Source organism: Dama dama, chromosome 20 (assembly GCF_033118175.1).
Source record: "Dama dama isolate Ldn47 chromosome 20, ASM3311817v1, whole genome shotgun sequence".
Taxonomy (NCBI): domain Eukaryota; kingdom Metazoa; phylum Chordata; class Mammalia; order Artiodactyla; family Cervidae; genus Dama; species Dama dama.
In genome coordinates this window covers 116,885,880-116,907,747 of record NC_083700.1, presented here as the reverse complement: position 1 = coordinate 116,907,747, position 21,868 = coordinate 116,885,880, and the positions used below count along the sequence as shown (strand labels likewise).

The following is a 21,868-nucleotide window of genomic DNA, read 5'->3' as shown; positions in this document are numbered from 1 at the left end:
GACAACGTGTTGATAGGCAGCGGGAGCTGGCTTGTGGGGACGGCACCCAGAGGCCCTGGGATCCCTGCCCCTTCCCTTACTTGCCGGGGCCCCTCCCCAGGCTCTGGCCCAGTTGTCCTGCTGGTCTTGCCCTCCCCAGGCTCTGGGTACCCCCTCCCTGCCTCCAGTGTCTGTTCCCCCTTCATCCTTCGGTCCCCTCCCTCCCCGACCCTCCTGCAGTTCAAGAGCCCTTTTCAGCCTGCCAAGTCTGGGCCACCCGCCCAGCCCACCGCCCTGGGGTGTCAGTGAGAGTGGGGGGCAAGAGGCTGGGAGGGAGGGACCACCAGGAGTGGGGGAGGAAGGGAAGTGGGGCAAGAGGGACATGGAGGCACCGGCCGGGCTCTCACAGGTGGAGCGGAGGCGAGGGGTGGTGAGGAGGCCCCAGGGTCTGAGAGCACCCCCCCTCCTCACACCCCCACTGCAGCCTGGTCCTCAGAGGACAGAGTGCTCCCCACACAGCCCACTGCAGCCTGGTCCTCAGGGGACACAATGCCCCACACACACAGCCCCGGGCCCGCTGTGAGCGCCCACGTGCCTCCCGGGGCCGGGGTCAGCAGGGACCACTCCCGTCCTCCACTCTGTCCCCGCGGCCTCCTCCGGGGCTGGTGCCTGGGAGTGGCCCTCTCTTCATCGCTGAGCCTCCTCCGCCCAGCACCTCACTTCGCCGGAGATAGTGTCTTTGATGCTCTTTTTCCACTGTTTCAGTTTTCTTTAATGTTTTCCCTTCACAGCAAACCCCGGGTGTCAGAGCCGGGGCTGAGCACCAGCTGTCAGGCAGTTTCTGTCTCTGTCATCTTAGCTGACAAGACCTACACACCGCACCGCTAATATCAGCAGTTTCGTTTTTCCTGTTTTCCATTCATTAGAACAAAATGCTTAGAGCGAAATGCAGTGAATGACCCAGTGACTTAACAAACATCGGGGCTGGGCGGCCAGGCTTGGCTCCTGAAAACCCCAGGACCACCCCCAGCACTGGGGGCTCAGAAAGCTTCTGTGGGTGGAAAGAGGTGGAAGTGAAGCCGTCCCCCACCTGGGGCCTCCTGAGAGCCGGCCCCAGGAGCCCCCCATCCACACGAGGCCAGCGGGACCACCGAGGGGGTGGGGAGGGGCCCAGCGCCCTGGGTAGGGTGGGAGGCACGGGTCGCAGGCGGGCCTGGAAGAAAGACCCCGGAGCCTCGCCGCCCACCACCACTGGGGAGGCTGCCCACCGCCACCGGGGGCGGTGGGGGGGGGGGGGGTCTGGCATGGCGGGGCCGCCCCCGCGCTCACTGCCCCCAGCAGAGCGGCTCTGGCAGGCGGTGGGCACAGGGACACTGGGACCTGGGCCCAGAGAGGGCAGGGCTGGCCGGGGGAGGAAGGCAGAAGACCCTCCCCCAGCCCAGGGGGCTCCCGGCCTCAGGAAGGGGCAGCCACCCAGAAAGAGCCGAGAGCCTCCCCGGGCTGGGGGGCCGACCCACCTCCTCCTCTTCCTGCCCGTGTCTCCGTTCCTCTCCCCCTCTCTCAGCGTCTGTGCTGAGTGTGTCTCTCCCACCAGGAAGAGGGGGTGGGCTGGGGGCGGGGCCCTCCGACAGCCCGGGACAGCTTCCTCTCCTCTCCTGCGGCAGTGGAGGCTGTGAGCGGCATGCGGGCGGGCGGGCGCCCTGGGCATGGGGACCCCGCAGGCACCGTGGCCGCTCCTCTGGGCCGTGCTACAGCTGGGCTGCTGGCCAGGATGGCTTCTAGGTAGGTGGGCCGGGGCTGGGTGGCGCGGGTCAGGGCCGGGCCTCCCCTTCACAGTCTCCAGCCAGTGGGACCGGGCCCCTGAGGCCCAGCATGGCCCCTGGCAGGGCGCTGTGTGGCCTCGGACCAGTGAAGGGCCCTCTCTGGGCTCCAACTGCTCACCTGCCGTCCTTGCCCGGGGTGAGCCTGTCCTCGCCCGGGATGGGCCCCATCCTTGCTGAGGGGTGAGCCCATCCCCGCTGGGGAGCAGGCAGAAGGGCCCCGCTCTCGCTGGGAAGCCTGAGGGACGGCGGGGGGTGGGGGGGGGGGGGGCTTGTGCCCTCCCTGTAGGATGACAGCGCTGGGCTGCCAGAGCCCCAGGCCCAAGGCCCACTCGTGTTTTCCTGTGGGAAAACAGACTGGCATTTCCGTGAGGGCACAGGCTGGACGGCCTGACGATGTTTCTCCAATTATGTCAGCGGGGTCTGGGCTCCAGTAACGCCCATTCAGTCCCCACCGCCTCGTGGGCCTGGGCCATGCCCCTCTGGGTCTGTGAGAAGGCGCCCCAGGGCACGGGGCCGGGAGCGTCCGCAGGGCTTCCAGAAGGGGCCTGCCCCCAGCGTGCTGTGGGCCGTTCCCCGGGAGGCCCTGCAGGCCCATGGCCAGAGCCTCATGGTCAGGGAGGCGCCCCTCCTGGCTCCCCTCGCCCTCAGCCGCAGTGCCAGGTCCTGCCAGAGGGGAACACCAGCGAAGGGGGCTCCCAGCCAGCCCTAGGGCCGGTCCTCTAGACCTCACTGGGCTCGGGGGGCCAGGGCCTTGGAAGGGCCACGGTGAGGGGGAGTGGCCCTGACCCCCTGGCTGCTTGTCCTGGACTCCAGTGCCCGGAGCCCCTCAGGCGTCTGTGCCTGGCCCGGGCCTGGCCAGCAGCACGGGGCAGCCGGGCCTCCCTGCTCTCCTTCCTCCCCGGCCTTGCTCAAGGTGGACAGAGCAAAACTCAAGGCTGTGGTCAGTGGTCCAGGAGCCTGTGGTCACAAGGCGCCCCGTGGGGAGCCCTGGGGGTCCAGGCGTGGCGCGGGGAGGGGTGGGGACGGGGTGCGTGTCGTCCGGGAAGAAGGGCCAAGGCTGGGGTGGGGGTGACTTGCCGCCGGTGACCTGCTCCCCTCCAGGGTCCCCTCCCAAAGAAGGGAAGGATCAAAACATTAAAGGGGTCGGTGCTGGGGAGTTTGGCACAGCTTCCTTGACCTCACTGAGCAGAAATTTTCCCACCTGCAGTTTGGGGATAAAATGCCTACTGTATAGTGTCATGAGAACTTCATCTTGTAAGAACTGTCTGGCACTGCCTATGACATACTTTTTCTAAGTCAGATTCTTTATCTTTTTCAACTTACAATCTTGAAAAGTATTTGAAAGATACAGAAAAGGTACAAAAACACAGCAGTGAACACCCTGCACCCAGAGTGGCCAACCGGCGACCCTGGCCCCTCGGCTTCCTGGGTCGGTGTGCTGGGGCTGCTGCGGTGACCCCCGCCCCAGGCTGGCCACGGGGACCTCAGAAGCCTGTGGGCCGGCGGCTCTGGAGGCGGGAAGTCGGGGGGTCCTCGGGGTCGCAGGGTCCCCTCCTCCCGAGGCCCCTCCCGGCCCCGGGCAGCGGTAGGGGTGCTGGGTGTCCCTCGGCCTGTGGACACACCACCCCAGCTCTGCTCCGTGTCCCGCAGCGTGCTCCGTGTGCAGGCCTGTCCATGTCTCTTCCCCAGTAAGGACACCGTCACGGCGGGTTAGGGGCCACAGACCAACACCTCATCTCGACCGATCCTGCCAGAAAAGACCCCGCTTCCCATGAGGCCGCATTCTGGGGGGCTGCTGAATGCCTGGATCTGGGGCCGGCACAGCCCACAGCCCTCCGGTCCACACAGCGGTCACAGACTCCCCCAAGGCCCAGGGCGGTGGCCCTGCTGCAGGCCCACCGTCCAGACGCCCTGCGTCCCGAGCCTGCCCTCTGCCTGGCCCCTTCCCTGATGAGCTGAGTCAAGGACCCCGCCTCCTCCGACCTCCGCAGACTCCCTCTCTCTGCCTTTGTCGGGCCCGGCTTTCTTCTTTTCTTTTTTTAATCAAATCTCTATTTTATTTTCGATATGGAAATCCTTAGAATTAGGAAGTTTTGAGGTATAATTGGCATGCCTCATCATATTCATTTCAGGTATACCATGTAATGATTTGACACTTGTAAATATTCCAAAACGATCATCAGAGTGGGTCTGGCCAATATCATCACCATATACAGATACCAGCTTTTTCTTGTAAGGAGAATTTTCAAGACCTACTCTCCTAGCTACTTTCAAATACGCAGTACAGTATTATTAACCCTAGTCCCCAAGCTGCAGATCACATCCCAAGGACTTATTTGTACCTGGAAGTTTCTACATTTTGACTGCCTTCACCCATTCCCCCCACCTCAACCTCTGGCAATGGTTGTCCCGGTGGCTCAGTGGTAAAGGACCCGCCTACCAACACAGGAGACGCTGGTCCCATCCCTGGGTGGGGAAGATCCTCTGGAGGAGGAAATGGCTACCCGCTCCAGTATTCCGCCTGGGAAATCCCATGGACAGAGGAGCCTGGCGGGCTACAGTCCGTGGGCCACACAGAGTCAGACACGACTGAGTGACTGAGCATGCACCTCTGGCAAATGCAGGTCTGTTCTTTATACCCGTGAGCTCGGTTTTTATCTTGCTTTGTTTTGGGTTTTTTTGTTTGTTTCTTTGTTTTTCAGATTCCACATATGAGTAAAATCATACAGTATTTGTCTTTCTCTGTGCGACTTACTTCACTGAGTATAATATTCTCCAAGTCCATCCATGTTGTCCCAAGGGACAGGATTTCATTCTTGTTTGTGGCTGAGCAGTATTCCACTGTAGAAATGCACCACATCTTCTTTCCGCTCCTCTGTCGATGGCACTTAGCTTGTTTCCATGTCTTGGCTACTGTAAACGACGCTGCTATGAACACCGAGGTGTACGTATCTCCTAAATGAGTGTTTCAGTTTCCTTCAGATAAAAACCAAGTGAAATTGGTGGATCATGTGGCAGTTCTATTTTTAGTTTTTAAGGAGCCTTCACACCTCACACCAGTTTCCAGTCTTCTCCACATCCTCTTCACCACTTGCTATCTCTAGTCTTTTCGATGACGGCCGTTCCAGCAGGTGCGAGGGGCCAGCTCACTGTGGTTTCTGTGTGTATTCCCGATTCCCAATGATCAGTGACACTGAGCACCTTTCCGTGTCCCTGTGGCCCACCTGCACGTCTTCTTGGGGAAAATGTCTCCTCAGGTCTTCCGCCCATTTTTTAATCAGATTGTTTGGGGGTTTGCTATTGTTTTAAGAATTTTTTATATGCTCTGGGTGTTAACCCCTTATCAGATGTATGATTTGCAAGCATTTTCTCCTGTTCGCTAGGCTCTCTTCAGTTTTCGATGGTGTCCTTTGCTGAGCAGAAGCTCTTTAGTCTGATGCAGCCCCGCGTGTCTATTTTGGGTTGTGCTGCAGGTTAGGGGTAGCATTTGTTGTGCTGGCATTTCTGAAGGACCCAGGTAGGGCATGACTGTCATTCACTTGTAGGAGGTCACAGACATGCTGGCCCTTCTTGGGGCACCTTTGGGGGACCCCACGATGAGGTCACTCCCTCCGGGTCCACTGCCAAGGAGAGGAAGGCGCATCTTTCCCTTTGGGATGAACTGGAGACCCGAGGCAGAGACCCCGCAGCCCATAAGCAGTGCTTTCAGCACCACTGGTGGGTGCTGCCCAAATCAAGTATCAGTGGGCAGCTGTGAAATGCAGTCTCTGAGGGCACTCTGAGCCCACCTCGAGGCTCACAGCCCATCCCGCACCCCCCCAGGTTCCCGCCCCGCTGACCCTGCTGGGGCTCAGCCTTCTCCTCAACCCTCTTCTCAAAGAGAAAAAAAAGACCTGGGGGCCCCTCATTGACATTTCATTGTTACAGAAATAGGCAACATTTAAATTTTCAATTCATAAACAATATAAGAGCAGACTTCACAGGCGTTCCTACCTCAGGGATAAAGTGAGACCCCCCTGGACTCGAGAGGAAGCTCGGTACCGCCTCACAGGCCAAGGCTGAACAGGGACGCGCGCACCGCAGGCCCCAGGCCCCAGGCCCGCCGGGCTGTCCGCCACCCAGGGCTCCTGCCCAGGCCTCCATCTGCTCTGGGCCTTTTCTGGACTCCTGCTCGGAGCAGCCCATCTTTCTCCCTCTGGGGGCCGCCAGGTACCCCGTGAGGGTCCGCTCTGTGACCCCACATCCTGGCCCGGCCCCCAGGGCCCCTGACGGCCAAGGCCCTGGGAGGCGAGCAACCCCTCGGAGCTGGGTCCTGAGCACCCAGAGGGGACGGGCCGCCCCCCTCACTGCCCCACGGGCTCCACCCTTGACCGGGCCTCAGGCCCAGCGGCCTCCAGCCCCAGCCTCCAGCCGCAGGGTGAGGCCCGGTGAGGGCGGGGTGGGCATCCCGGCGGAGGCAGGGCTGGGCTGGGGGACAGGCTGAGAGGCAGTGGGGGTCCACATGGTCCAGACAGAGCAGGGCCCTGTCAACCACCAGCAGGGACCGGCCATCCCAGGGCCCGAGCAGGACGAGAGCAGCTGTATAGAGGAAAGGCCGGGCAGCCCAGGGTCCAGCTCATCCAGTTCCGACTCCATGAGGCCCCACAAAGGGCAAACAGCTGGTCACCGATTCAGGATGGGGGTGCCACTGAGGACCTGACCTGAAGGCAGCCAGGTCCCCCCAGACACAGGGCCTGCCAGCAAATGTCCACACAGGGGCTCAGAGCAGGGGTGCCTGCTGGGGGTGCATGCAGGAGCGGGCTCACTCAAGGCCTCGGCAGGTGGGACCAGAGGTGGTGTGGGTGCGGCGGGTGGGGGCACAGTCTGGGACCGCCACCCAGAACGGGGCTCCTGGGGTGTCCGTGTGGCCCCAGACTCAGGCTGGCGGCGGGTGGGAGTCAGGAGGCAGCAACCAAGGGCCACGTGCAGAGCAGGGATGAGCTGGGCCAGCGGAAGGAGGACCAGTGTTCTCGGCTCGGCACACCAGCACCACCACACAGCTTTGGCCGAATCTGTGCTCACTTGTACCTAAAGCAGCGGGGTGGGGTGGGGGGTCCTCCACAGAAACAAGAAGCCGCCCTCCACAGGGCCTGGGAGACCCCGGGCCTGGAGGGGCAGGGCGGTGCTGGGGAGGCTGTCCGCAGACGGAGAGCTGGGTCCAGAGCGGGCAGCGCAGGCCCGCCGCTCCCCGCCGTGGTTCTCAGGGTCCCACATGCAAATCAGGAGCCACCCTGCACCGTCCAGCCACAGGGCGCCCCCCTGAGAAGGGGGCACCACGTCAGCCTTGACCCCGAGGGGGGTGCGGTGGACATCTCCTAGGAGGGGCGTCATCCCCCGCCGAGCCAGCGAGTGGGTGTGAGCCTGTGAGCGTGTGCGTGGGAACATGCGTGTGTGCGTGTGTTGGTGAGCCAGTCCCTGAACGTGGTGAGGCGTCCCCCGGTGGGCCCTGGCAGGTGGTGGCTGGCGTGGTTTGGGGTCGTCCCCCGGTGGGCCCTGGCAGGTGGTGGCTGGCGTGGTTTGGGGTCGTCCCCCGGTGGGTCCTGGCAGGAGGTGGCTGGCGTGGTTTGGGGTCGTCCCCCGGTGGGTCCTGGCAGGAGGTGGCTGGCGTGGTTTGGGGGTGTCCCTCAGTGGGCCCTGGCAGGCCATGGCGGGCCTGTTTTGGGGCGTGCGGGCAGAGCTCAGACCTATCCTCAGGTGAGCGACAGCCCTGCTGGCCTCTGAGCACCAGCCCCCGAGTTGTGGCAGAAGATACAGAGGGTCTCTCACTCACTGCCTGGTCAGCAGCGCCCGCCGTGGGGTAGCAGGGTTCCAACAATGAGCTTGTCCTGAGATGGAGCTTGCTCCCCTCCACGGGATGCCCCCAGCGGTTACCCACCCCTCCCCTGCTCAGAGCAGGGAGGACCCAGGGCACTGGAGCTGCAACCGTGCAGGTCGGACCTGCAGGGACTGGCAACTGGGCTTCAGCAAGAGAGAGGGTGGGGGCCCTTACCACCACCAAGGGAGAGGGGGGGCAGAAATGAGGGCCTGGAGGTCAGAGCCAGCCCCAGATCAGTACAGTCAGAGGACAGGGTCCCACCATGGAGCTGTCCATGAGATGTGAGCATCCTGTCCCCGGGGAAAAGCGTCCTGTCCCGGGGGCGAGCGCGCTGTCCCTGGGGAAGAGCGTTCTGTCCCAGGAGCAAGCATCCCATCCCAGGGGCGTGCGTTCTGTCCCTGGGGGCAAGCAGGGCGTGGGGGCAGAAGCACGCGGCAGAGCCTCCTCGTTCCCAGGGCTGAGGGAAGGTGAGGGGCCTGGGCCAGGGGCTGTCCCTTCCCACCTCACGCCTGCTCTCCCCACAGAGGCCTCCAGCAGGCCCTGGAGCGCCCTCACCTTCTCCCCTGCCCGACTGGTCGTGCCCGAGGGGGCAAACGCCACCTTCACCTGCAGCTTCTCCAGTAAGCCAGAGCACTTCGTCCTCAACTGGTACCGCATGAGCCCCAGCAACCAGACAGACAAGCTGGCCGCCTTCCCCGAGGACCGCAGCCAGCCCGGCCGTGACCAGCGCTTCCGCGTCACGCCGCTGCCCGACGGGCAGCACTTCCTCATGAGCATCGTGGCCGCCCAGCGGAACGACAGCGGCGTCTACTTCTGCGGGGCCATCTACCTGCCCCCCCGGACGCAGATCAACGAGAGCCACCGCGCGGAGCTCACAGTGACAGGTGTGGGCGCTGGAGACCCGAGCGCGGGGCAGGCCCCCGGGCTGGGGTGGGAGCCGCCACGGCAGGGTAGCCTCGGGGTCGCCAGGCTCCGTGCCGGACCTCGGCCCCACACCCAGGACCGTGGTGACCCCCGCCCTTGCCCTCCATGGCTGTAAGCACCCCCAGGCCCACTGTCCTTGAGGAAGGGGGCTGGCGGCAGGGCCTCTGAGGGTGGCCTTGTGCTCGGAAGCCCTGCCCAGGGGCAGGCTTGGAGACCGCGTGTGCGGGTGTAGGACTTGGAGGAGCGGGGCGCTGGGTGCCCGGCTCTGACCCCTGTCCTCCTGCAGAGGGGGTCCTGGAGCCGCCCACGGAGCCCCCCAGCCCCCAGCCCAAGCCTGAAGGCCAGATGCAGAGCCTGGTCATCGGCGTCACTAGTGTCCTTCTGGGGGTCCTGCTGCTGCTGCTGCTGATCTGGGTCCTGGCTGCAGTCTTCCTCGGGGCTACTCGAGGTGATGAGTCCCCGAAGGCTCTGCCCCCTGCCCCCTCCCTCACCTCCTGCCCCGTTCCTGTCCCCTCTGTGTCCCCCCTCAGGGAGGGGCTGGACTGGGCTTCCAGGGTCGGGGGTCCCCTCGGAAGCCCCGGTGCTGCCCTCCCCTGGGCCTGCTCTCGGGGAGGGGGGGAGGGAAGGCAGCCCCCACCACGGCCATCACCTGGGCTGGACCTCAGCCAGGGCACTGAGCTCTTCTAACCGCCGGGCACCCAAGGTGACAGCCACAGTGACGCGCCCGCGTGGGTGTCGTCTCGTCAGGGGACTGCACCTCCCTCCCTCAGATGTGTGTGGGGACCTGCGGGGACCACTGACGACGCGCCCACGGTGTGCCCCGCGGGGCTGGCGGAGGGCCTCTGGGCTGGGCCGCGTGGGATGCCTGGGAGCCCGCTGGGCCCTGGGGCTCAGACAGCTCAGGTCCCAAGGGGGCCCTGAGGGTCTAGGGGGGAGGCCGGAGGACCCGGTGCCTTTCTTGGGGCCCAGGGACCCCCCGAAGCCCCAGCTCACTACTGCAGGGCCTTGGGGCTCCCTGACTAGGGTACTTCTCTGCAGGGGGCTGCGCCCGCAGGAGCCAAGACCAACCTCCGGTGAGTGTCCTTCCCTTTGCATCACGGTCAACTGGGCGGAGCTGCACTCGGGGCGGGGCGGGGCGGCCTCAGACTAGCCACGCCCCTCGCCCAACACCAGTGCCAGTCCCAGAAGGGGTGTGTGTGTGTCCGCCCTCGGAGACCGATGACCATTCTCCCCTCTCTCCCCTAGAAGGAGGGCTCCCCTTCTGTGCCGGCCGTCACAGTGGACTACGGGGAGCTGGACTTCCAGTGGCGGGAGAAGACCCCGGAGCCCGCGGCTCCCTGCGTCCCCGAGCAGACGGAGTACGCCACCATCGTCTTCCCAGGCCGCAGGGCGTCTGCCGACAGCCCGCAGGGGCCCTGGCCTCTGAGGACCGAGGATGGACACTGCTCTTGGCCCCTCTGACTGGCTTCACCGGCTGGGCAGAGTCCTTCAGACCCTCCGCCCAGAGCCACGGCTGGCCGCCTTCCCTGGAGAAGCGTGCGGTGGAGAGGAGAGCGACAGGCCACCGAGGGCTTGAGCCCGGCCCACAGGGGACCTCCCAGCACCTGCCTGTGCCCACCAGCCCTGCCTGGCTCCCCTTTCAATGCTTGCAGCGACCCGGGGACAGGAAGCATCACTAAGGGCAAGGAAGGGAGCCTTGCCCAGGACCCAGGCCCAGCCCTGGACTGAGCTGACTGGAGCCCCACTTACATAGGCCCACTGCCTGTCCCAGGGGAGCCTGGGGCCTGGAGACTGCCGTGGCGCAGGCCGGTAGACCCAGCACTTGGGTCGTTCGAGGGGCGCATGGGGATGTGCACGAGGTCAGGGTTCCCCAGGCCCTCTGGCTCCCCCAGGCCGGGAAAGAGCCAGGGCGGCAGTGGGCCCTCTGCCCACACACACGCCAGGCCTTGACGCAGCCCAGGAAACAGGCAATGAAGGGAGTTGGCAGAGCTGCTGTCAGCCGCTGAAACCCTCCTGGGGGCGCGGGGTCTCCATACATCCCCACGTCTCCTGAATGTCCATTCACGGTGCTACTCAGAGGGGTCTCAGCCAGGCTTCCCCCAGGGTGCTGGGGCAGGGCCCCTCCCGTGTGGCCAGGGTCAACTCGGCCTGGGTGGGGGGCGTGTGTCCCATGCAGGGGTCCACACACGGTGCCCTACTCTGTTACACTGTAATTAAAGAGTAAGAACACTCAGGAAAGGCCCGGAGTTTCCCTGCTCGCTGTTGGGGGAGGAGCGGGGAGGGGCTGGGCAGGGCTGCAGACTGGAGGGAAGGTGGAGGACACAGTGCCCCCCACCTCACTACCCAGGAAAACACCAGGCCTGGAGGGCCCGACCCCCACACTCACACTGCGGCCCGTGAGCTGAAAGCCCTCCCCTAGGACCCCCTCCAGCCTCCAGGGCCTTGCCCCCAACCCCATGTCGTCAGCCTGCCCCCCAGCAGGCCCCCAGCTGAGCAGCTGGGCCTGAATGTCCTGCTGCAGCCTCACAGGCCCCACGTGAAGCCAGAGGGCAGCTCCAGTCCATTTCTGTATGGCGGGGGATGCCCCTGACCAACAGGACGGACACCCCCAACCCTGTGCCCAGAGCACAGAGGCCCCTCAAGCCCACACCCTGTGCCTGCCGCCCCCGGACTGCTCCTGGTCGGGGGAAGGAAATCCGGCTGGGACCCCAGCGGGAACACTGCCTGGGAAGCTTTGTCTGGAAAACCCGGCAGGTTCTGTGGGAAAACTGCTCCAGCAACAGGAGAACCTAGTCCGTGGCAGCTGTGACCTTAACATCCAGAAATAAAGGGCTTTCATACACCCAGCAAGAACCACTCTGAAGAAAAAGTGATAGAGAATATTCCGTCGACGACAGCACCCAGGCGTAGCTTTCACGAGAAAAGCACAAAGCCGCAAGGGCAGCGCGGAGCACAGGCGTGGCCCTGTCTGAGACGTCAGTTCCTCCAAATTTAACACGATCCCAGTAAAACCCACATTTCTGCAACTGTAAGGTTCACTTGGAAAAACAAACAGGCGAGTAACAGCCGAGAAATCCAGGAAAGGAAAGTGAAAGAAGAGCAGGGTTCTCAGATCTGAAACTCCAGGTCCTTAAAGCAGTGGTATTAGCACGTGAAAAGCCAGGAATAGGGCCCACAGGGAACTGCGGGCTCTTCCAGGTGGTCTGGGAAGTTTTAAGGTGGACCGGTCTCTCTCGCCCTGGGCTTCCATCAGTCCCAGCCCCGTTGGACACAGGAGGAAAGCATGCCAGAACTTCATAGGGAGGGCGGAGATGGCTTCCCAAGGTGCTGGAGAGAGAAGATGGGGAAATTCAAGTGTAAACTGGGGGAAACCCTGCCGCGTGGGAGAAACATCCTCACCAGCACACTGGGGACAGTATTTGAATATCACGCAGGAGGCTAATACTCCAGTTACAGGAGACAGCAAGGTCAAAGATACAGGGGAAAGTAGGGGAGCAAATGACATGCACACGCCAGCCCTGCGTCACATGTACACATGTGCACACAGGGAAAGGATGCTGATTTTCACTCAAAATAAGAAAACTGCAGGTCACAAGCACACGTGTGAACCAGCCAACGCGGAGAGCTTGCTCACACCCCAGGCGACTCTGCCGGGAAGAGGCCATTGTGTTGAGGGTGGAGAAGGGCTGCTATTCAGCAGTTAGTGGAGTGTGCCCTGGGCGGGCGGGGGGGTGGGGTGGGCTGGCAGGAACGGAAGCCCCAGGGGTTCACATGCTGAGGGCAGACGGTGGGGAGGGAGGGGAGGCCAGGCCTGGACTCTGGGCGAACTGGCTCTGGGCCACCGTGAGCAGGGGGGACCCAGCCCAGGGTACAGAGCAGGCTGGAGCCCGGTCAGGAGCCGCGGGGCCACCTGAGCGTCAGAGACGCCACAGTGAACACTGAACATCTCCCTGGTTCACACTCTGAGCAGGATTAAAGACCACGCGTTCATACTGATACTAGAAAGATTTCAAAGACAAAAGAGCGGGCAGCGGGGGGCCGGAAGCGGCCCGACCGCGGGCGGGCAGAGCCGGCGCCTGGCAGCCTAGCCCAGCTCAGCGAGACCGAGAGCGGCGCTCAGCGCTGCGCATCCGCCTTCCCGTAACGCGGCCCCGCGCCCCACTCACTTTTTCCGTCCCCGCTCGCCCCGGCGCCCGGCACCGCGCCCACCCCCACCCACGCGGCCCAGCGGGCCTGTCCCTGCAGCGGCGTCTGCGACGCTCCAGAGCTGCGGAGGGTGGGGGGGGGGGGCGGCGGGGCGGGCCTCGCGGGGCTCCCCACCCCCCCCCCGCTCGAGACCTCCCTGCGCGGCCAGCCGAGCCCACCCTGGAGCCCCTCTGCCCAGCAGGACACCCTCCCCCTCGACCCCCGCTGGAGACCTCCCGGCAGGACACTCCCCCCGCCTCGCTGCCTGCGCCCTCCTGGTCCAGTCTGCCGGGCTGGGGGGGCGGGGGCAGCCAGCAGAGGAGCCCCAGGTCCGGGGTCTGCTGGGTCTGCTGGGGGAGGGTAGGGCTGTGGCCGAGGGTCTCCAAGGGAACCCAGCCTTGGCCGCTGAGGCGGGACTGCCCTGGGGGCAGGGCCTGGGACTTCAGCCGTAGTGGGTGGGCAGTCTGGTGTGGTCGGAGGCCCCGGTGGTCCGCGGTTTGGTGTGGACCGAGGTGTCTGCGGTCTGTGGTCCGGTGTGGATGGAGCGAGGCCCCTGCGGTCTGGGTGAGGTTCCTACATGTTTGGAGGCTTCAGAATGTGGGACCCTCCTGAAGGCAGACACAGCAGTGTGGGGGACCCTTCCTGTGGCCCTGTACCTCGACCCAGATGGGCTGCCCCATCACGGACGGGGGGCCCGTGTTCGTGATCCCTGAGCCCCCCACTGTGGTCTGGGGCACCCTGCACCCACCGCAGGTCAAGGCCGCCTCTGATGTGTCACCCCCCAGCCCCACATCTCAGGCCCGGTGGTCTGAGCATCAGGAGGCACTCAGCCGCCCGCTCCTCGGGCAGGAAGAGGCCCTGGTGGCATTCACCACACGTCCAGGCATGTGGCCTCCAGCCTCTCGACCACCCTAGAGACGCAAGCCCCTGGTGGCCTGTCCGGTGGCCACGGGAGCCACACACCAGCCTCCCCAGGTCCCTTAACTCAACCCAGCCAGGGTCCCAGCTCTCCTAGACTCAGCTCCCACTGGTCCTTCGGGCAAATCGTGGCTGACCTGAGGACGTGGTCTGGGTGTGGGAGGGGGTCCCGTTTGGGGTCCCTGCCTTAGGTACAGCTGGCCCACTGTCCCCCAACCCACGGTGGCAAAATCCACAATTGTCTTCTCTTTTTATGTTTTTATATCACTCTGAATTCCAAAAACAAACTATCAAATTCTATTAATTAGTCATTTAAAACATTAATTAATTTTTAAAATTCTGTCCACCCTCATTCACAGCAGCGTTGTTTGCAGTAGTGACAAGATGGAAGCAACCCAGGTGTCCCAACTGACGAAGGATAAACAGAGTGTGGCCTGTCCACACGACGGACTATTATTCAGCCAAAACAGGAACGAAGTTCTGAGACGTGCTAACTGTGGATGGACCTTGAGAACACAATGCTCAGTGACATAGGCCAGACGGAAGGGGATGGACACCTGCAACCCGCTTACCTGCAGTGCTCAGAGCAGCCAAACCGTAAAGACCGAAAGCAGACTGGGAGTGCCAACAGGTGGGGACGAGATGGGGGGAGTTGGTGTCCGGCGGGGACGGTCTTGGTTTAGAAAGATGAAAAGTCTAGGGCTCCGGCCAGAGACTGTTTCCCAGCCTTCCCCCTGGCGTGGTGGAGGGGGGCCTGCAGAGGAGACACTCAGAGGCGCACACTCCCCTCCCCCACGGATCCACGCAGGGACAAGGGCAAGCACAAGGTCACGGTCACCTGGGAAGGGCAGGATGGGCCACTGTGTACCCACCAAATGGGAATAAGGAAAAGAGTGTGCCAGACAACAGCCTTCTCATTTGTAGGAACAGCATGTGAACTACCACTCCTTATAAGAAAATAGTCTGCTATTATCTATTAAAATAAAAAACTATGGAGATTTTTGCTCAGTCACCCCCACAGTTGAGAAGCCATCCTGCAGAAATGAGAGTCTGTAAAGACAGACGTTCAAAGTGGCACACTGCAGCTGTGTCTGCAGCAGCAATAATAATCACAACAGAAGCCCTCTGCGTGCCCCCAGCAGGAAACAGCCTGGCCCAGGGCACGGCCCTGCTCTTGCGCCTGTAGAACCAGCACTGAGAACGCACAGCCAGGATGTGAGTCTGTGCTGCTGTCTGGGCTCCACAGGAAACGGGCGCAGGACGGAGGTCTGGGGGCAAGGGAAGCGGCCCCATGCCAGCACCAGGCTGCAGGGACGGGCCCCATGCGCAGGCACACAGCCCAGCCCAGCCCAGCACCACTGCACGAGGGCCGTCAGCTACTGGACCACAGGCACGCAACCGCTCCAGTTGGCTGCAAAGACATACACCTCTGTGATCTTCCAGTTTACCCCCTTCTGTGTGAGCCTCAGGAGGGGAGCAGGCTGCCGAAATCTTAAGGGCAGAAAGGGGTGGGGAGAGACTCTGAGTGGACTGATTAAAACAAGCACTTGTGGCCATTGAAATTGTTTTAATCACACGCAGTGGAAAACATTCAAAAAAGAACCATGTGGGAACCACCAAATGGATGGCATGCTGGTTTCTACCCCAACCTGTGAGGTCATCACAAGCCGCTGAGCCTCAATTTCCATATCTGGAAAATGGAAATAATACCCACTTCAGAGGGGCTTTGATTTTATTAAATGGAGTGGAACATACAAAGCATGTAACACACGGGAAACCTTGCAGATCTTTTCTCCTTTCGCCTCTGTGCACAGATGAAAAAGGAGCACAGCGCTGGAGTCCAGAAAGAGACAGAGGGAGAGAGAAAAGGAGAGAGACAGAGACAGAGACGGGGAGGGGAGGGGAGGGAGGAGACAGAGACGCAGAGAGAAGACGGACAGACAGGGTGTTATCGTTCTGCTGGGCCCGACTCTGCAACCCGCCAGGCTCCTCTGTCTGTGGCAAGAATACAGGAGTGGGTGGCCTTTCCCTTCTCCAGAGAAACTTCCCAAGCCAGCAATCGAACCCGGGTCTCCTGCATGGCAGGCGGATTCATTATCATCTGAGCCACCAGGGAAGCCTGACCGAAGGGGCAGGAAGCAGTAACTTCTAGCCAGTTAATCCCAGCAGAGACAGGACTAGTGAGCTGGAAGAAAAGTCAAGAGAAACTAACCAGAATGAAGCACAGAGACAGAGAAGGATGGAAAACACACAGGAGAGAGTCAGACACATCCGCAAGCAGGGCAGCGTTCAGGCCCTTGGGCCCCAGAAGCGCTGCAACGGAGCCAGGCACCCAGCCAGCACCTGTCCGGGTTTCCTGCAGCCGCTGGGATGAACCCACAATGACACAGCTCTGGGTCCTGCTGTGCAGAGACAGAGCGTCCTCCGTCTGTCCTTCTTGAGGCCCCAGGAGGAAATCTGCTCGCAGTGTTTCCCAGGTCCCAGGGGCCACTGCAGCCCCCGGGTCCACCGCCAGCCTCCGTCTGCAAACCCAGCACCACAGACCTGCTGCCCTCCTTCTCAGAGCCCCTGGGGTAACAGCCGGCCTGCCCGTCAACCGAGGGTAATCCCCATCTCAAGGCCCTTAGTCTCGGTCATGGGGGCCCTTTGTCACAAAGCTCACAGGTTCCAGGCTGAGGACACTGACAGCTGAGGGAGCCTGGATCCTGTCTGCCGGATCTTACGCCTATTTCAGGTTGGAGGTCCTGCCGGTCCAGTGAGACCAGAAAGGGAAACAGAAGGAAAAACACCGGGGAGAAAATGACAAAACGGACAGTCTCAACCAGAAGCCCAGCAAGGCCCGACCCACCTGGGGACCACGCCGCAGCCATGACAGAGCCAGGGATGGCCCAGGGGCCGGTCCATCGAGTCCGGGGAGGAAGGAGGCAGCTGGCAGAGCACAGGGCCATCCCGGAGGGCCCGGGTCGGAGCAGCCTGGGGTGCAGGGCAGCGGGCAGGTAGCAGAGGGGCAGCTCCTGAGGACTGGGGGCCCCGGGGAACAGGGAGCGGGCACTCCCCCCGGGACAGTCTCCCGGCTCTGCGAGCATGGCCGAGGACCCGCACGACCCCCCGCAAGCCGACAGTGGGACCCAGGCCCAGAGAGTAGGGCGAGCTGGCCCAGATGAGCCACCCAAGACCAGGGCCTCGAGCCTCGGGCCCCAGACAGACCAGGCTCAGGCAGCGGCAGGCCTCAGTGCTGAGGGAGCTTTGGGGGGGCCCAGCCATCCTGAGCCCAGGGACTCTCCCCATGGCCTGTCTCCCTACCCAAGGGCATCACACCCTAACCCAGGCCCGCAGCAACAGCTTGGACATCAGGGAGCCAGGACGGGGCCAGCCAAGGGAGCCGCAGCTCCGGGACAGCCAGGTCACAAGGGCCAGCTCTGCTCACTTGGGAGGCCTCTCACCCTGGCTGGCCTGAGTAGGTGGAGGGCTCACCCAGAAGCAGGAGCAGGAGGGTGGCCGTGTGCCTGTGGGGCCAGCTGGGACGCTGGACCGGGACTCAGAGGCGTGATGGTCAGGGCCGGCCCAGGGCACCCAGGCAGGACAGCAGCGGTTTCACATGAGCAATGGGTGTCAGTTGCCCCAGTTCTGGAGCCAGAAGCCCCCCATCAGGTGGCCCAGAGCTGTGCTCCCTCTCGAGGCTCCAGGGAGGGTCCCCCTGCCCCTCCACTGCTGGTGGCTCCGGGCATCCGAGCACCTGTGCCAGGCTGCTGCAGTCCTGGCCTCATCCCCACAGGGCTCCCCGGACCGTCCTCTCCCCCTGTAAGGGTGCTCCCCCAACCGTCCTCTCCCCCCGTGAGGGTGCTCCCCCGACCATCCTCTCCCCCTGTAAGAGTGCTCCCCTGACCATCCTCTCCTCCTGTAAGGGTGCTCCCCCGACCGTCCTCTCCCCCCGTGAGGGTGCTCCCCCAACCATCCTCTCCCCCTGTAAGAGTGCTCCCCGGACCGTCCTCTCCCCCTGTAAGGGTGCTCCCCCGACCGTCCTATCCCCCCGTGAGGGTACTCCCCCAACCGTCCCCTCCCCCCCGTGAGGATGCTCGCTCCTGCCGACCCCCTCTCAGTCCTGATTTCAGCTGTGTCTGCACACACCCTCCTGCTGCCATACAAGTCACAAGCTGAGGTTCAGGGTGGCTCTGGGGGCATGAATCAGTGCAGAGGGGAGTGCAGGACACCAGCCACATGCACCTGTGTGCCTCCAGAGAGCCCCACCTGCCCTCTGTGCTGGTTTCTGGGGCTTAAACCTGAAAACAGAAAAGTGGCCTCAAGCCACTGCCCCAAAGCAGCAGGTAGAAGGGGTGTCCTTCCAGGGGCACTGAGGCTGCTCAGGGGTGGGGGTCACCTGGTGTACATGCTCAAGGCTCTAGGGGGCCCCAGACCTCCATCCAACCACTGCCTGGAGCCCGGGGGTGACCCCAGAAAGGGGGTGGCCCCTGCAGGGGGCTGACAGTGAAGGCAGCAATGGGGGCCCTTCTGGCTCCCAAGAGACTGGCTGTCCTGAGTTCCCTGGGGACCCCTGGGCCCTCCGCTGCTCCGAGGCCTCCTGGACACCCCCAGCGTTGGGAATAGAGTGCAAGACGGTCATGCTGGCCCAGAAGCCAGGCTAAGGAAGCAAAGGACGCCCCAGAGGTGCTCACCGCGCGCGACTGGCCACCAGGGAAACCGACCAGCCCAGAAGGTCCCTGCAGGGCCCGAAACGGGGCCGACGGGGAGGGTAGTGAATGGCAAGCTAAACGAAGTCACGCTTTGCAAAAAGAATTTCTTCAAGAAAGAAATGCCAAAAAGATAATCATAGTTGTGGGGGTAGCAAGGGAATCTGTGTGCATCACTTTTTTGTTTTCCAAATTTTCTACGAGTGTATTTTATTTTTATAACCAGAAAGTAAAGTATTGCAAAGAAGAGGAAACCGAAAGATGCTGGGCGGGGACCCAGCCAGGGCGGGCAGCTGCCCCGCCCCGCCCCTCCAGGCGGCTGCCCCGCCCCTGCCCCGCCTCTCCAGGCGGCTGCCCCGCCCCGCCCAGCCCCGCCCCTCCAGGCAGCTGCCCCGCCCCGCCCCGCCCCTGCCCCGCCCCTCCAGGCAGCTGTCCCGCCCCCGCCCCGCCCCTTCCCCGCCCCTCCAGGCAGCTGGCCGGCCCGGGGGAGTTTGGCTAAGGCAGGCAGACCCCGAAATGGGATCGGGGGTGTCTAGAGCCCTGCGGACCCTCCCCAGGCTTCGAAGTAGAAAGAACTGAGGAGAGACGCCCCTGGACAGATACGCAGGATCCCTTTATTTCTCGTTCATAAGCCAGAACGTCGTGAGCCGAGCAAGATTAAAGAGGAAGACCGTACCGACAACCGAGCCCCGTGTGCTCCACTAAGGGTCCCGGTGCCCCCTCCCACCCCAGGCCCCCAGCCCGCGGTCAGCCTTGGGAAGAGGCCTGCGCGGGTCACCTGGGGACAGCCCCCTGCCAATGGGACCTCTGCCCCCGCCTCCCAGCGGCCGCCGCCCCGTCCTCCTCCCTGCCCCTCCTGGGCACCAGGGGCCCATCAGGAGGGCTGGCAGTGCCCCGCAGGCTTGTCTCCAGGGCCGGTGTGCCCCCTGCCCAACCTCACGTTCTCCAGGACCTCCCTCAGGGAAAACATGCAGAAGGAGATCTCCTCGTAGGAGACCCTGGCCCCACTCTCGAACAGACAGGCAAAGGTGAGGATCCCCCCGGGGGCAGGCCCGATGGATGCCAGGTCCGAGTAGCCACTGGGGCCCTCGTGGATGACCCAGGGCTCCGTCCAGCTGTGGGGGTCCAGCGGGGACCGGCTCAGGCGGACGCCCATGTGGAGCCGAGCCCTGCGCCCCACGGGGTGGGAATACAGCAACCACGTGGGGCTCTGCGACAAAGCTGCAGGGGGTCCCAGGAGCGCCGAGGCCCGGGAGCCCCTGTTCTCACCAGATTCCCAGGGGCCAGGCTCCCCGGGGCCGTCGCCACAGCCCTCCGTAGCACCCAGCCCCCCGCCCCCGCGGGTGTCTCCAGTGCCCTCCTCTGGGGCATCCTGGGCCCCAGGACAGAGGTGTGGAAAGCGGAGGGGGTTGCTGGTGCCCATCGACCACCCCTCATCCTCCCGCCCGCTGGCAGGCGGGGCTGGGAAGCCCACGATGCTACCCTGGCAGCCCCGGGCGGTCTCGGCCAGGGCGGGCACCAGCTCCCCAGGGAGGAAGGAGGTGCCCTCGTCCACGCTGAGGGCCTGCACGCGGCTGCCCAGCGGGCTCCGAGCGTTGCAGTAGAGAACGCCGCCAGCCTGCCCGCCATCCACTGCAGCCAGCTGGCACTCGCCTGAGCGCAGGCTGGGCACGAGGCCCCCGTGCTGCCAGGTGCGGCCGTGGTCGTCGCTGTAGAAGGCGAAGGACTGGGGACGGGTCCTGCAGATCCGGCCGAAGCACTCCCGCCGGACCACATGGTAGGTGTAGGCCGGCACCAGCAGGCGGCCAGAGCGCAGCTGGACGCCGTGGCCTGGCCCCACGGCAAACGTGGCCCAGTCTGCAGGAAGGAGGGGCCAGGGGTCACCCCAGGAGGGGACGGCTGTGGCCGCAGGCAGGCAGCAGCACCACCCTGGGGGACGGGGAGGGTGGGGGCCAGGGCCTCTGATTAGGGGACTGCTCAGGAGGAAGCCCCCACCCTCCGCTCCTCCGCCCCCCACACCCAGGCTGGACTACGAGCCTAGGCGGCCCCAGGCTGAGCTCTCAGCGGGTCAGCAGGTGGCCAGTCCCTGAGCACAGATGTATGGCTACTGGTGGTGCCAGGTGACCCAGCGTGTCTAGGCAGAGGGGCAGCTGAGGGCTGAAAGGTCTGGGCAGCCCCTCCTAGCAACGGGATCGAGTCCTCTGGGGTGGGGTCCACACCAGCAGAGAGCTCCCACCTGCTAGAGTGAGTGACCTCTGAGTCAGCACCCACAAGCCAGGGGCAGGGTGGCTCCAGAGGGCAATGGGTGGTCAGCCCTCAGGGAACCGACAGCAAGAACACAGGAAAGCTCTGGGGTCAAGCCAACCTACCCGGCTGCAGCCCTGGCAAGGAGGGGCGGGGGCGGGGCTTAGGGCGGGGCCTAGGGCGGGGAGGCCAAGGAGAAAGGAGTAAGAGAGTGACCGTCCGGGGCTTCGGGCCAGCAGGCTCAGCGCCGGGACAGAGGCTCAGGAAGGCGACGAGCCCTCGGGGCGCCGGGCTGAGGGTCCCAGGAGCCCGCAGGGCACGGGGCTGAGGGTCCCAGGCACAAGGGCCAGACGGCGGAGCAGGCGGTGTGGGCGGCACTGAGGCTGGGAGCGGGGCTAGGCGGGTCCTCCAGCCCAACACCCCCCACCAGCCCCGGGTGCACACGCCGCCCCCTCCCGGCTCAGACACCCCGCCCCTCGCCCCTTCGGAGGCCCGGCCGCGCCCACCTACCCTGCTCGGCGCTGCCCACCGCCTCCGCCGTGAGGTCCCGCGCGCCGCCCCAACTGCGCCCCGCGTCCCGGCTGGTCACGCAGCAGAGGCGTGCGGCGTTCCTGCCCGCGGCGATCTGCGCGGCCTCGGGGGTGCGGCCACGCACGGCGATGAAGAAGAGGAAGACGGTGGCCGTGCGCGCGTCGTGCACGGGGCAGGGGTTCATGGAGCGGTGCTCGTCCAGGGCCGCCGTCCCCAGCACGCGCGGGGCGCCCCACTGCAGAGTGGGGCCGAGCCTCAGTCCCACGTCCGTCCGTCCGCGCGGCCCCTGAACTCGCCCCCCAGCGCGCTCACCCGCACGGAGCCCCCGGCCAGCGTGCCGGTCCTCTGCACCAGACGGTGGGCATGGGCGTCGTCGGGGCTGAGCCTCTGCTCCGCGAAAGCCAGCAGGGTGGGCCCGGGGGGCACAGACAGCAGCGCGGGCACGCGGTAGGTCAGGCCCGTCCGCTCGCGCTGGAAGAGGACGGTCCGCGCGGGGACGCGCGGGGTCCCCATGCTCTGCGGGCAGGGGCGAGGACCCAGGGTCAGCGGGTCAGCAGCGGGGGAGTCCTCCAGGCTCCCCGCTGGTCCCTCCAGACTGGTTCTCTGCGGGTGCCGGTGTCCCACCCACCTTCCCTGTGCCAACCCCAGAGACCGCCCTGTCCCAGGCCCCCTCACCGCCCCTCCCTCCAGTCCAGGACAGCCCCTCCCCAAGGACACTGCAG

General features: G+C 64.2%; 2 protein-coding genes across 4 annotated transcripts; one reads left to right on the top strand and one right to left on the bottom strand.

Moving 5' to 3' along the window:
• Nucleotides 1-1,621: 1,621 nt before the first annotated feature.
• PDCD1 (programmed cell death 1) lies at nucleotides 1,622-10,831 on the top strand. Of its 3 annotated transcripts, none has more exons than XM_061120158.1 (5): nucleotides 1,622-1,761; nucleotides 8,181-8,540; nucleotides 8,867-9,028; nucleotides 9,619-9,653; nucleotides 9,829-10,831. In XM_061120158.1, the coding sequence occupies exons 1-5, from the start codon at nucleotides 1,686-1,688 to the stop codon at nucleotides 10,039-10,041; spliced, it is 846 nt and encodes a 281-aa protein (XP_060976141.1). In that variant the 5' UTR covers nucleotides 1,622-1,685; the 3' UTR covers nucleotides 10,042-10,831. The 3 variants fall into 3 exon arrangements, with proteins under 3 accessions (XP_060976141.1, XP_060976140.1, XP_060976142.1); XM_061120157.1 differs by having other exon boundaries at nucleotides 9,826-10,830; XM_061120159.1 differs by lacking the exon at nucleotides 8,867-9,028 and having other exon boundaries at nucleotides 9,826-10,831.
• An 8,414-nt stretch (nucleotides 10,832-19,245) lies between these two features.
• On the bottom strand, nucleotides 19,246-21,659 carry NEU4 (neuraminidase 4). Its single transcript, XM_061119773.1, has 3 exons — nucleotides 21,459-21,659; nucleotides 21,126-21,381; nucleotides 19,246-20,228 (listed from the first exon to the last, which is right to left on the bottom strand). The coding sequence occupies exons 1-3, from the start codon at nucleotides 21,657-21,659 to the stop codon at nucleotides 19,246-19,248; spliced, it is 1,440 nt and encodes a 479-aa protein (XP_060975756.1).
• Nucleotides 21,660-21,868: the final 209 nt, after the last annotated feature.